This window comes from Muscardinus avellanarius, assembly GCF_963383645.1.
Source record: "Muscardinus avellanarius genome assembly, chromosome: 17".
In the NCBI taxonomy this organism is placed as follows: Eukaryota; Metazoa; Chordata; class Mammalia; order Rodentia; family Gliridae; genus Muscardinus; species Muscardinus avellanarius.
The window spans coordinates 64,474,711-64,489,562 of record NC_137803.1 but is presented as its reverse complement, the minus strand read 5'-3'; the positions used below and the strand labels follow the sequence as shown (position 1 = coordinate 64,489,562).

Genomic DNA, 14,852 nt, shown 5'->3' with positions numbered 1-14,852 from the left:
ATCCCCACACTTGGGAGGCTGAGACACGAGGATCGCACAGGTTCGAAGCCAGCCTCAGCTACTGAGTGAGGCTCTCAGCAACTTAGTGAGACCCTGTTTCCAAGTGAAATATAAAATAGGTCTGGGAGTATAGCCCAGAGGTAGAAAAGCCCCCGGATTCCACCCCCAGTACCACCAAAAAAATAAAAATAAAGAATAAAGAATACATAATGGGAGTGGGGGTGTAGCTCAGAGGTAGAATGACCCTCAGTTCCATCCCCAGTACCGCAAAAATAAACAAACAAAAATAAAAAATAAAATAGGTCTGGGCTGAGCGTGGTGGCACACGCCTGTAATCCCCACGCTTGGGAGGCTGAGACAGGAAGATCGCACAGATTTGAAGCCAGCCTCAGCTACTGAGTGAGGCTCTCAGCAACTTAGTGAGATTCTGTTTCCAAAATAAATAAATAAATAAATAAAGCTGGGCGTGGTGGCACACACTTAATCCCAGCATTCTGGAGGCTGAGACCAGAGGATCGTGGTTCGCGGACTGCCTCAGCTACTTACTGAGGCCCTCTGCAACTCAGTGAGATCCTGTTTCAAAATAAAGAATAAAAAATACGGCAGGGGGTGTAGCTCAGAGGTCAAATGCCTCTGGGTTCCATCCCCAAACCTGCAAAAAATAAATTAATTAATTAAATTAAATAAGATAGAGCTGGGATAAAGCTCAGAGGTAGAATGTCCCTGGGTTCAATCCCTACCACCACACACACAAAAAAAACAAAAAACCCAGAAAACAAAAAAGCCGTAAAATATTCTATTATTATATCTATTTCTTTTTTTCTTTTTTTTGTGGTTCTGGGGGTGGAACTCAGAGGCATTCTACCTCCAGGCTATACTCCCAGAGCTATTTTATATTTTATTAGAAACAGGGTCTCACTAAGTTGCTGAGAGCCTCACTAGTAGCTGAGGCTGGCTTTGAACCTGTGCGATCCTCCTGTCTCAGCCTCCCAAGCGCTGGGATTACAAGCGTGCCCACCACGCCCGGCTCTATCCATTTCATAGAAGAAGAAACTGGAGTTAAAGTTACTTGCTAGTGACTTGCTGCCAGGTGAATTAAGAGTGGTATTTAAACCCAGCCAAGTGAATTCTGAGTCTCCATTCAAAGTTAAAAGTGCTCTAGCCATTGTCAGCCCACACAGCGTGCCTTGTCCCGTCCCTGGCCTTGCTCTCACTCCTCGGTGTTCTTTGAGCATATACCTCTCTCTCCAACTACGTGCCAAGTGTATTTAAAAATCAAGGGCTGGAGCCAGGCGTGGTGGTGCACGATTGAAATCCCAGGACTTGGGAGGCTGACAGGAGGACTGCAGGTTCGCAGTCAGCCTCGGCAATTTAGTGAGGCCCACTAACACTTAGCAAGACACTGTTTCAAGAAATCAAATAGGGCTGGGGTTGTAGCTCAGAGGTAGAATGTCCCTGGATTTAATCTTCAGTAAAACACACACACAGGCTGGAGCCAGGCATGGTGGCACATACTTGTAATCCCAGTACTTGGAAGGAACAACAAAAAATAAAAAACAGGGCTGGGGTGTAGCTCAAAGGTAGAATGTCCCTAGATTCAATTCCCAGAATCACTCACACACACACACACACACACACACACACACACACACACACACACACACACGACCAGCAAGGGCAGGGAATGTAGTTCAGTAGTAGAGCATCTACTTAGCATTTGAGAGGCCCCAGGTGACTGCCAACACCATCACCAACAAACCCACAAAGGCTGACATATTTTTCCTTGCACTACCTAAAAAGCAAAGAAGTCAGCTGAATGCCAACACGTGCCTGCTGCCAGTGCTGAAACAGGAGCTGGAGGCTCTATGCTCACATATTGCCCCATCAGCAATTTTAAAACCCTGTAAGCCAAGCCAGGCATGGTGGCGCATGCTGGTAATCCCAGTATTTGGGAGGCTGAGACTGGAGGATCATGGTTCACGGACAGCCTCAGCTACTTTCTGAGGCCCTCTGCAACTTAGTGAGACCGTTTCAAAATAAAGAATAAAAAATAGGGTAGAGTGTATCTCGGAGGTTGAATACCCCTGGGTTCCATCCCCAGACCCGCAAAATAAAATAAATAAAAAAAAGAAAGAAAGACAGACAGACAGACAGAAAGACAAAACACTGTAAGCCAGGCCTGGTGGTGTATACTTGCAATCCCAGTACTTGGGAGGATGAGACAAGGAGAGTGCAGGTTTGCAGCGAATCTCAGCTACTTAGTAAGGAAGGACCTCTGCAACTTAGATCCCATTTCAAAATAAAATATAAGATTGGGGGTGTAGCTCCAAGGTACCCCTGGGTTCCATCCCCAGTACTCCGCCTCAAAATAAACTACTGTACTAAGCTGGGTACAGAGGGAGGGTGGCAGGTTCAAGGCCAGTCTCAGCAAGTTAGCAAGGCCCTGTCTAAAAAAAGTAAAAAGTAGTCCCTCTGCAACTTAGTGAGACCCTGTTTCAAAATAAAAAATAGAGCTGTGAGTGTAGCTTGGAGGTAGAATGTCCCTGGGTTCCATCGTAGTGCCACACACAAAAAAAGGGAAAAAGGATTGGGGGGGGGGGGTATCGCTCAGAGGTAGGATGACTTTGGGTTCAATACTTAGTACCACAAAGGAAAGTTTTAATAATAAAAAAAAAAAAAAAAAAAGCTAGGACCGGGTATGGTGGTGCACGCTTGTAATCTCAGCACTTGGGAGGCTGAGACAGGAGGATCGCTCAGGTTCAAAGCCAGCCTCAGCTACTTAGTGTGGCTCGAAAATCAGTGAGACCTTGTTTCTAAATAAAGTATAAAATAGGTCTGGGAGTTTATAGCCCGAAGGTAGAAAATCCCCTGGGTTCTATCTCCAGTACCACCAAAAACAAAACAAACAAAAAAACAAAAAAATCCTAGGGATGTAGTTCAGAGGTACAGAGTTAGAATGCCCCTGGGTTCAATCCCCAGTGTCACAAAGAAAATGAATAAAAGCCGGGCGTGGTGGCGCATGCTCGTAATCCCAGCATTCGGGAGGCTGAGACCTGGAGGATCGCGGTTCGCGGACAGCCTCAGCTACTTAGTGAGGCCCTCTGCAACTCAGTGAGACCCGGTTTCAAAATAAATAATAAAAAATAGGGCAGGGGGTGTAGCTCGGAGGTCAAATGCCCCTGGGTTCCACCCCCAGACCCACAAAAAAAAAAAAAAAAATGAATAAAAAAACTTCACTGTACTAAAGTATGTCTCAAATAAATTTTAAGTATTAGGTTTTTCTTTAGTAGTACTGGAGATGGAACCCACAGCCATTCTACCTCTGAACTATATCCCTGCCCTATTTTATTTCATTTTATTTTTTTGAGTATCGGGGATGGATCCCAGGGGCATTCTACCTCCAAGCTACACCCCAGCCCTATTTTTTATTTTGAAACAGGGTCTCGGCCGGGCATGGTGGCGCACGCTTGTAATCCCCGCGCTTGGTAGGCTGAGACAGGAGGACCGCGCAGGTTCGAAGCCAGCCTCAGCTGGTTTGAGACCGTATTTCCATATAAAATATAAAAAATAGGTCTGGGAGTGTAGGCCGGAGGTGGAAAGTCCCTGGGTTCCCCCAGTACCACCAAAAAAAAAAAAAAAAAAGAAACAGGGTCTCACTGAGTTGCAAAGGGCCTAGGTAGGTGAGGCTGTCCATAAACCACAATCCTCCTGTCTCAGCCTCCCAAATGCTGGGATTACAAGTGTGCGCCCCCACGCCCGGCTTGTATTAGGTATTAGGTTTCTAAGTCTTTCCTCAATGGTTTAAATTATGATTGAATTCTATCTCAGTCAATATCTCTAAGGCGACCTTAAGTTAGGTTTGAAAAATGAAAGGAAAACAACAGAAGCCAAGTGAAAGGGAAGGGCCAGTGCCGATGGGCTGGTGGCTCTGCCTTCAGGGCGGAATTGTATCTCTGCTCAGCCAGAGAAGGTCAGCTGGGGGAAGCAAAAAGGCAAACAGAAGCGTTTTGAAGGTACCTTTTTGTTCTCCTGTAACTTCTTTAGATTCACTAGCTTTTTTCCCATTTTTCCCATTAGGAAAGTATTTTTCAAATCCTGTTAGGAAAAAAAAGATGATTATATTTCAACAAACTAAAATTCACAAGCTTTTGTGTATATATGTTGTTTTCAACAGGCTGACACATTAAAAAGCATAATCTAAAAAGTTTTTTTTGTGTGTGTGTGTGGTACTAGAGGTGGAACTCAGAGGCTTTCTACCTCCGGGCTATACCCCCAGACCTACTTTATATTTTATTTGGAAACAGGGTCTCACTAAGTTGCTGAGAGCCTCACTAAGTAGCTAAGGCTGGCTTCGAACCTGCGCGATCCTCCTGTCTCAGCCTCCCAAGCGCGGGGATTACAAGCATGCACCACCGTGCCTGGCTTAAAGAGTAAAGTTTTTGTGTGGAAGTACATTAGACTCTAAGTAATAGAGTTCTCAGCTCAGAGACGTTAAGAAACAGGCTCCTGCTGCCAATTTCCTCATATACAAGAGTGTTCCATGAAGCTGACATACACTGCAGTGAAGAGAAGACCAGCCTCAGTTGAGCCTGTGCGCACGCTATCAGGAAAGGCCTGCCGAGGACACACCGACCAGAGAACACAGTCGCTGAGCATTACCTTTGGGTGGTCGAGAACAGAATTTCTGATAAGCAGCAATGACATCTGTCAGCAGAGACTTTCTGCTGCTTGTTGCTGGAGAGGTAGCATATCGATAAAGCTGTAACACAACGTAAAAATGAAGCGTGAGGATTACATGAAGACAAAAAATGGGAAAGAGCGTAGAGGGCAGGCTTGTCACCCAGTATTCAGGAGGCTGAGACGGGAGGATCGGGTTGGCCATCGGGCTCAGACACTTAGTGAGACCCTGTTTCAAAACAAGAACTAAAAAAAGGGCTGTGGGTGTAGGAGGTTGAATGCCCCTGGGTCCCATCCCCAGACCCGCCCCCCCAAAAAAGTGAAAGAACTTCATCTCCTAATATTGCAAAGTAGACGAGCGGTCTCTCCCTTTCACAGGTGGTACACGCATGGTAGCGCTCCTTTCAGAAAGGCCAGGGTCTTCTGGCACTGGGCCACTCTACTCTCACAGAAGCAGGAGACAAGAAAACTTCACAACCAGACACAGTTAGGATAGTTAGGATTGCAGCCCATTTCTAATTATCTGAAAACAACGTTCACCTAACTACAGCATTCAAGAGACTGACAGAGAACCTGCTGCTTCCTGGTGACTCGTCTGCCAGTCAGCTTCCTGTCACCGCAATGGCCTAGCCAACAGCCAACTTACAGAGAGAGAAGAATCTACTCCTAACCTCAGCTGTGGGCTTTTCACTCTGTGATCTGCTGTCTCCGCTGCTCCGGGAGCTGAGCAAGGAGCATGCCATGTGGGATTGTGTGGAGGCGCAGATCCCTTCAGAGCCAGGAGCTACCACCCACTCAAGGGCCCCCACCACCCCAGGACACCCCACCAGGCCCACCTCCTCCCAGCAGCGCTACCCAAGAGGCCGATAACATGGGCCACTGGAGTCACTCCGAATTCCAATTCCACCGTGACTGCAAGGTATTCACCCGCAATTACATACCTGTGCTGCTTGCAAAGATAATACTAAACTTACCTTGATTCAGTAAGAAGTAATGGCCCAACACCACTGATAATCTTTACACTAGCAACATTTGCTAAAGATATTCCGTATAGCTGGGCATGGTAGCCCATGCCTGTAATCCTAGTACTTGGGAGGTTGGGACAGGAGGATCCCGGGTTCGAAACCAGCCTCAGTAACTTAGTGAGTCTTTTTCTGTTTGTTTTTTGCAAGTCTGGGGATGAGACCCAGGGGCATTTGACTCCCGAGCTACACCCACTTCCCTATCTTTTATTCTTTAGTTTGAAACAGGGACTCACTAAGTTGTGGAGGGCCTAAGTAATTGAGGCTGTCCATGAACTGAGATCTCCGCTTCCTGAATGCTGGGATTACAAGTGCGCCAACACGCCCAGTGAGACACTGTTTCAAAATAAAAAATCATATAGGACCAGGGTTGTAGTTCAGAGGTAGAATGCCCCTGGCTTTAATCTCTAGTAGTGCAGGTGCGCATAGACAGACAGACAGAGACACAGACACACACACAAGCACACTGATACCAGTTGTCATCCTGGTAGGAACCATGGTTGTATAAGTCCCATTACAAGATGCACCTCTACTTTATATAACATGTTGCTAAAAAGCTGTTTGTAAACACAGTCCAGGTAAATAAAAATATAACAAACAGATAAAAGAAGTTCTCAGCTAAAAGCAATCAATGATAAGAGGCACTGAGGGAATACACCCACATCTGGCCATGAGAAAGTTTAAGTAATCCCACACTTTTGCAGAGTGGAAATTCCTGACAGATTTCTGGGGCGGGGACGTTTTTAAATAGAAGTGGGCAGGCCGGGCGTGGTGCGGCGCAGAGGTGAAATGCCCCGGGTGCGTCCCCACTCAAATGTCTACCACCCAGTAACAAATAAAAAGCAGCGTGTCCATCCAGAATATCACTCACTCACTAGAAGCAGTGAAGTACTGACACTATATGAAGTTCCAGATTAGAAATATGCATGGTGAACGGACCAGGAGTTGTCTAGGGCCAAGGAGGTGGTTAGGGTAAAACTGGAAGTGACTGTTAATGGCTACAGAGTGGTTTTTGGAGTGATAAAAATGTTGTAGAATTAGGGATAGTAGTAATGGTAGTACAATACTACACAACCACTGAATCTCACACTAATGATTTGTGTGTGGTACTGAGATTGAACTCGGGCATTCTACCTCTGAGCTACACCCCCAGGTCCATTTTATTTCTTATTTTGAAACAGGGTAAGGGCCTCAGTAAGTTGCTGAGGCTGGCCTTGAACCTGTGATCCTCCTGTCTTAGTCTTCCAAGTACTGTGATTACAAGTGTGGACCCACACCTGACTGAAACGCACTTTAAATAAGGTGATGAATTTCAGCTGGTCACCGTGGCTCACGGCTATAATCCCAGTATTTGGGAGGATGAAACAGGACTATCACAGATTCGAGGCCAGAGTCAATAATTTAGTGATATCTTGTTTCCAAATAAAATATAAAATAGGGCTGGGAAGCCGGGCGTGGCAGCGCACGCCGGTAATCCCTGCGCTTGGGAGGCTGAGACAGGAGGATCGATTGCACAGGTTCGAAGCCAGCCTCAGCTACTTAGTGAGGCTCTCAGCAACTTAGTGAGACCCTGTTTCCAAATAAAATATAAAACAGGTCTGGGAGTATAGCCCGGAGGTAGAAAGCCTCTGGGTTCCACCCCCAGTACCACCAAAAAATAAAAAATAAAATAGGGCTGGGGGTATAGCTTGGAAGCAGAATGTCCTTGAGTTCAATCCCCAGCACCACACCCCCCCAAAAAATTGAATTTTATGGTATGTGAATAAAAGTGCCAATTAAAATAAATGAGCTAGCTGGGCGTGGTAATCCCAGCGCTTAGGAGGCTGAGACAGGAGGACTACACAGGTTCGAAGCCAGCCTCAGTTACTTAGTGAAGCTCTCAGCAACTTAGTGAGACCATTTCCAAATAAGTTATAAAATAGGGTTGGGGGTGTAGCCCGGAGATAGAAAGCCCCTGGGTTCCACCCCCCAGTACCAAAACAAAACAAACAACAAAAAAGAGAGCTAGCCTGGCATGGTGGAACATGCTTGTAATCCCAGCATTCTGAAGGCTGAGACAGGAGGATCGCGGTTTGTGGTTAGCCTCAGCTACTTAGTGAGGCCCTCTGCAACTCAGTGAGACCCTGCTTCAAAATAGAGAATAAAAAAATCAGGCTGAGGCCGGGCATGGTGGCACACGCTTGTAATACCCACGCTTGGGAGGTGGAAACAGGAGGATCCCTCAGGTTCGAAGCCATCCGCGCTGGCTTAGGAGACCCTGTTTCCAAATAAAAAGTATAAAATAGGTCTGGGAGTGTAGCCCGGAGGTAGAAGGGTTTCCACGAACCCCAGTACGGAAAAAAAAAAAAAAATAGCTGATCTGACTTCAATAAATATACAATCCTACACTGCAGAACCGGCCAGAAACACTGACCCATACGTGGCTGTCCCCAGTGCTGGCCTGAGAGGATAAGGGCTTATGTTGCTTCAGGCCCTCCTGAGCAGTTGGAGCATTTAGCCCATAAAATAAACATGGTAATAAATAAGAATGTAGCATAAGTGAATACAGTAGTTCCAGTGTTAAGCCCAGTAAGGATATAGATTAAAATAAAATGCCGGGTGTGGTGGCGCACACTTGTAATCCCAGCATTTGGGAGGCTGAGACCCGAGGATTGCGGTTCGCGGCCAGCCTCAGCTACTTAGTGAGGCCCTCTGCAACTCAGTGAGACCCGGTTTCAAAATAAAGAATAAAAAATAGGGCAGGGGTGTAGCTCAGAGGTCGAATACCCCTGGGCTCCATTCCCAGACCCGCAAATAAATAAATAAATAAAATGTCATTCATGTTAGACAACTCAACAAATCATGCTTGTGCTCTGACCAGCTACTTTGGGGCAGGTAGCGCCAAGCCTTAGTCAACAGGGGAATCAGAACCAGTTCCTACCCTAAACAGCTTTGAGCACAGGAAGAAAATCCTGGGAACAAATCAGTTTCACACCTCACAATAACTGCAACAATACAAAACCTCTAAGTACATACCAAATCTACAGCTCTTATATATAGTAGCTGATAGGAAACTGATACACAACCTCCTCTATGTATCATCTCCAGATTATTCGCAATACCTAATACAATGCAAACATTGCGTAGGCTGTTACAGTGTTGTCTAGGGAATAACATAGGAAGCCTATGCCTGTTGAATACAAAGGAAATTTTTTCTGAATATTTTTGATATATCATCTTTTCAACCCACCATGGGATATGGAGGGCAAACTGCATGCAGGGCAGAAGCAAGGAAGAGGTAACATGGGGTAGTCTTTTATACCTCAGTGTTTGGCGTAGAACGAGGCGCACACCATACACTTCGTGAACGTTTGTGGACGCAGAGCCCTCTTTGGGCTGTTTTCAAATTGTGTTGAGGGGGTACTCTCAACTAGAATCCCCATGAGCACATCTTCACTGAGGTAACTCCTTACGGGTGTCTCATCCCTCAATGGTCATGAGCTAGCAATTCACAAAGTTTAGAGCACCACAGCTTTCTGTCTGACACTATAGTTTTCAGTTGCTTTACCGTGTGTGTGTGTGTGTGGGGGGGGGGGGGTTCCTGGGGATTTAACCTACCTCCGAGCTACACCTCCAGCCCTATTTTTTAATTTTGAAACAGGGTCTCACTAGGTTGATGAGAGTCTCACTACTTGCTGAGGCTGGTCTCTAATCTGCGACCTCCTGTCTCAACCTCCCAAGTACTGGGATTACAAGCATGTGCCACCAAGCCTAGCTTTACCGTCAGTCTCAACACATCACACGTCAAAATCTTTGCCCCATGACTTTGCTGTGAGAACACTACTTAACCTGTTCTTTTAGACTCTGCCAGGCAGCACAGCAACCCCCCCCCTTATGTCACAGACCACCTCCAGTCAGCCAGCCCTGTCAGCTGCAGAGGACTTCCTTGTATCAGCACTGGTGACTCACAGGGCAGTAGTGTCACTGGAAAGGTCTCTCAGATAAGATTCTATCAACAGAACTGCACACTCACTAGGCAGATCCTTACTGCCCACTCTATGTCGGAGTCCAATACCCACTATCAGCAACAGGAAAAGGATCGAGCAAGTGAAGACGAAAAATGGATGCCATGTAAGGAACTGGAAGAGGGCTCTGCTGGGGAAGCAATGGGTGAGAAAGCAATGGAGTAAGGAACAAACTCAACTGACAAGGGAGCTTCAAAGTAAAACCATCAACACAGGTGCCCTCAGCCCCCATCCCTGAGTCCTGCAGCCTCTGATCCCACCAACACACGGTCAAAACACTAATTTAAAAAGTGTACTGAACACGTCACGTAGCAGTTACAGTGTAGGGGGTATTATGAATAATCTAAAGGAGGCTCAAAGTATATGGAAAGCCGCGGGTTGTGTAGTCTTGGTATCTGGGTGTCTGAGACAGGAGTATCTCTGTCTCTCGCAGGTTCTAGACCAGCCTCAGCAACTTAGTGGGACCCTGTTTCAAAATAAGTTATAAAATAGAGGTGAGGTGTAGCTCAGAGGCAGAATGCTCCTGGGTTCAATCCCAGTACCGTACACAGAGTCTATGGGAGGATATGCGTGGGTCTCATGAAAATAACCCGCGCACAGTAGACTTTGACATCCACGGGGATCCTGAAACCAATTCCCTGCGCACTCTGAGGGACCACTGCACTATTATTTTCCCTTTCAAATAGAGCTAATTGGGCCGGGCGCAGTGGCGCACGTTTGTGATCCGAGTACTTGGGAGGCTGGGACAGGAGGTTCACCAGGCTCGTGGCCAGCCTTAGCTACTTAGTGAGACCCTGTTTCAAAAACCAAAAAGACTAAGCCGGGCGTGGTGGAGCACGCTTGTAATCCAACATTCGGAAGGCTGAGACACGAGGATCGCGGTTCGCGGACAGCCTCAGCCTCAGCGAGGCCCTGGGCAACTCAGTGAGACCCTGTTTCAAAATAAATAAAAAATAGGGCTGGGGGTGTGGCTCCGAGGTAGCATGCCCCTGGGTTCCATTCCCAGTACTGCAAAAAAAAGGCAGAATAAAAAGTAGAACTGGAAACGGGGCTCGAGGTAGCATGGCCCTGGGTTCGATCTCCAGCCCCGCGAAAAGCCAAAGAAAAGGACACAGAGCTACGGGCTCCAGGGTCTCGAGGAGCGCGCGGCCGAGCGCCGCTGGCCCGCCAGCCCCGCGGGCCGGCCGGAGGCTCGGCGGGGAGAGGCTCGGGCCGGCCGGGGTCGCGCTCGCCGCCGGCCCGCCGTGACCTTGACCCGCCGCGGGCGCCCGCACTCACCGTCGCGAGGCCCGGCCGGCCGCGGGGGCCCACGCCGCCGGGCCGGAGCAGCGCGGGCAGGCCGCGGGCCCGGCAGCCGCCCCGGCCCCACAGCAGCAGCCAGCGGTGCGCCATGGCCGCCGGCCCGCGCGGGCGGTGCGCGTCGGCAGCCCGGAGCCGGCAGCGGGCGCCGCGGCTCTGCGCGACCCACGCTCTCCACACGCGCGCCCACGGCCGCCCGCCCGGCGTGCCGACGTCCTCCGGCAGCCCGCGCGACCTCCCCGCGCCGGGCGGGGCGGGGCCTAGGAGGCACGCAGAGCGCCGGGGCGGGGCCTAGGAGGCGCGCAGAGCGCCGGGGCGGGGCCTAGGAGGCACGCAGAGCGCGGAGGGCGGGGCCTAGGAGGCACGCAGAGCGCGGCGGGCGGGGCCTAGGAGGCACGCAGAGCGCGGCGGGCGGGGCCTAGGAGGCGCGCAGAGCGCCGGGGCGGGGCCTAGGAGGCACGCAGAGCGCGGCGGGCGGGGTCTAGGAGGCACGCAGAGCGCGGCGGGCGGGGCCTAGGGAAGTTACGCACAGCGCGGCGGGCGGGGCCTAGGGAGGCAGGCAGAGCGCGGTGGGCGGGGCCTAGGAGGCACGCAGAGCGCGGCGGGCGGGGCCTAGGAGGCACGCAGAGCGCGGAGGGCGGGGCCTAGGGAAGTTACGCAGAGCGCGGCGGGCGGGGCCTAGGGAGGCAGGCAGAGCGCGGTGGGCGGGCGAGGAAGGCGCTTGGGACGGGACCTAGGGAGGCGCGCAGCGCACAATGGGCGGGGCCTAGGGAGGCACGCACAGAGCGGTGGGCGGGGCGAGGAAGGCGCGTGGGGCGGGGCCTAGGAAGGGCACGCAGAGAGCGGTGGGCGGGTTAAGAAGGTGCCTGGAGGGAGATGCCTAGGGAAAGGGGTTCACAGAGCGCGGTGGGCGGGCTATGGGCGTGGCGGAGGCCTGAAGGGCGGGGTGTGGGCGGGGCCTAGCAGAGCTCACAGCGCGGTGGGCGGGGCGGGGCGGGAGACGCCGCGAGAAGGGCACGGGTGGGCGGGCCCTCAGGACGCTGCGTGGAGGGCGGGGCCTAAGGACTGGGGCGTGGAGGGCGGGCCCGGGGCGGTGCGTGGGCCGGCGTGGAGGATCAGGTTAGGAGGGCAGCTGGGTGCAGGTCCTTTCCCACGGGGGATCCCAGCCATCCTTAACGTTCTAGCATTCTCTCTCATTCATCAAATAGTTAAGTTCAGTGGCACTGACAGCACGGTGAAAGGCCCTGGAGCTGCCCAAACAACTAACTTGGGAGGGCAAAGCAAAAAAGTCACAAACGCAATAACAAAAGTGTTGGGACAGTAACCTCTAGCTTGGCCCCATCAGGAGCCCTTTCAAAGAGAAAATGCCGGGCGTGGTGGCGCATGCTCATTCGGGAGGCTGAGACCGGAGGATCGCGTTTGTCGTGCTTTGTGTTAGTTGTAACAGCACTGTGGGCTTTTTTTCTTCCATTCAAATAGATATGTTGAATCAGGAAATTAAAACTAATAGACAGCGAGGTCGCAGCTTAAACAAATCTTTATTACAAATGTATTGCTAATTTGTAATGAAGGGAAGAGAAAGGGAAGAGAAAAGCAGCCTGGAAGACGCGAGAGAGCCTGGGAGTGGAGCTCTGCCCCCCTGGCCCCTGGCCCTTAACGCTGCTTTCTTATTGGGATGTTCTTATCAGCACTGAAGACAATGCTGGGGTAGTAACATCTCTTAGGTGGTGGCTTCTGGTTTTCCTACCCTGCTGTATCAGCCTATCAGCCACGGGGGCCTTGAAGTCACATGTAAGAGGAGGGGAGCGGGCAGTGTGCAGGCAGAGTCCCTGTGACCTAGGGCTTTTAATTGCTTCGATATATCTTTAGGGCTAAAGGCTTTAATTGCCTCTACCTTCTTACTATGCGTTAACATCAAGGCAGAGGAGGGGCTGGAGGATTCTGAAGTGCGACAGGAAGCTGCATTTTCTGCCTGAGGCCTGTATAGCATCCAGGCTCTGACTGCCTTTTACATTTTTATTGAAATCAATACCAGAGTAATTTTTCAATACCAGCACATTAGGTGTAATGTATCTACATATTGTCGACATGGCACCCAAAATTGGCATTTATAAATGAACACTCAGAAAATTAACATAAAATGCCCCTGAGTTCCACAACCTAAATTGTTGCGGGGTGGGGGTGTGTGCGTGGTGTGTTTGGGGAGAAGTAATCCCCACCACCACCACACAGACAGACAGACAGAAAAACCGCGGATTCTTGTCCTAAGCTAAGAATAAGTATTCATCGCTTGGACAGCTGCTGAGGACTTAAAGAAATTTATTAAAAAGATAGAAATACAGAAGTAGTTAACAGCCCTGTGCCACAGCGGGGCACAGGGGGGCAATTCGAATGAAGATGCCAAAGAACTCCAGTTTACTGAGTGTTTTTATCCTGTTTAAGTCCAGCAGGTGCCTTTGGTTTTTGGAGATAATGTGACCCCTTACCTCCAGCCCCAGCCAGATTTATGGACTGAGGGGAGGCATCTCTGTGTCCAGACACAGGCTTTTACCTTTTGTCTTATCCCCCAAAATGTGTGAAGTTTTTCTTAGGAGTGCAAAGACATATTTTTCTCCTGGATCCAGCCTTCCTTCCTTTACAAATGGAAATTACAAGTCTCTTCTTCCTGTTAGCTAACCCTGGCTTTCTTAGTAAAGAAGACATATTATAAAATTGGAAATCTTTCCCAATACTGACACATTAATAAGTGTGTGTGTGTGTGTGTGTGTGTGTGTGTGTGTGTGTGTGTGTGGTACTGGGGTTCCTGGAAGCCCTTCTACCTCCGGGCTACACTCCCAGACCTATTTTTACTCTTTTTTTTTTTTTTTTTTTGGAAACAGGGTCTCCTAAGCCAGCGTGCGCGGCTGCCTTCGAACCCGCGCGATCCTCCTGTCTCCGCCTCCCAAGCGCAGGGATTACAAGCGTGCCCACCACGCCCGGCTTCATTAATAAATCTTAAAACCTCTTCCCACTACCAGTACATAAATGAATCTTACAACTGAGTAAATTTAAGATTTGTTCATGAGACTAAAGTAAAAATGTCCTTAAAATTATGAACACATAGCCAGGCGTGGTGATGCACGTTTGTAATCCTGCGCTTGGGAGGCGGAGACAGGAGGATGGCGCTGATTCAAAGCCAGCCTCACTGGTTTAAGAGACCCTGTTTCCAAATAAAAATATAAAATAGGTCTGGGAGTGTAGCCCCGGAGGTAGAAGGGCTTCCAGGAACCCCAGTACCACCAAAGAAATTAAAAATAAAAAATAAATTATGAACACAGTCCTTTCTTCCCTAGGTAAGTAGTCAATCAAGATTATGTTTACCTCTGTAGGATGGTTTCAAATACAATGTTCATTGCTTTAAATTTTGTTTCTCTGGCAGAATTTTTTTTTTTCTTCCTTGCAGTAGTGGAGATTTGGGAGGCTGACACGGGAAGATACGGATTTGGGGCCAGCCTCTGCAGCTCACTGAGACTGTTTCAAGATAAAGAATAAAAATGGGGCTGGGGGTGTAGCTTAGAGGTAGAATGCCCTTGGGTTCCACCCCCAGTGTCGCAAAATAGAAATAAAAAGACTGGCCATTGCTCAGGGGAGCCGCGCTGTGCGTCTTTTGCCACTAGATGGCAGGAGAGGTCAACGTATCGCTAAGACGATGCGCCGGGTAGAGGCAGCCGCAAATAGAATGAGACCCTGTTTCCAAGTTAAAAATAAAAAGGGCTCGTCATCCCTGCATTGGGGAGGCTGAGGCGGGAGGATCGCGGTTCGCGGACAGCCTCAGCTACTTAGTGAAGCCCTCCGTAACTTAATGAGACCC

The 14,852-nt window shown here is 49.5% G+C and overlaps 1 protein-coding gene across 1 annotated transcript in view; it reads right to left on the bottom strand.

Annotated features, from left to right (window-relative positions):
* Window positions 1–11,095, bottom strand: part of AFG3L2 (AFG3 like matrix AAA peptidase subunit 2) — a gene marked incomplete at both ends in the record, with an annotated part of 49,640 nt that extends 38,545 nt beyond the window's left edge. Inside the window, 3 exons of the mRNA XM_080714742.1 lie at window positions 4,018–4,095; window positions 4,660–4,759; window positions 10,982–11,095. Coding sequence (XP_080570868.1) covers window positions 4,018–4,095; window positions 4,660–4,759; window positions 10,982–11,095 — 292 coding nt within the window. The remainder of the gene's footprint in view (window positions 1–4,017; window positions 4,096–4,659; window positions 4,760–10,981) is intronic.
* Between the last annotated feature and the right edge of the window lie 3,757 nt (window positions 11,096–14,852).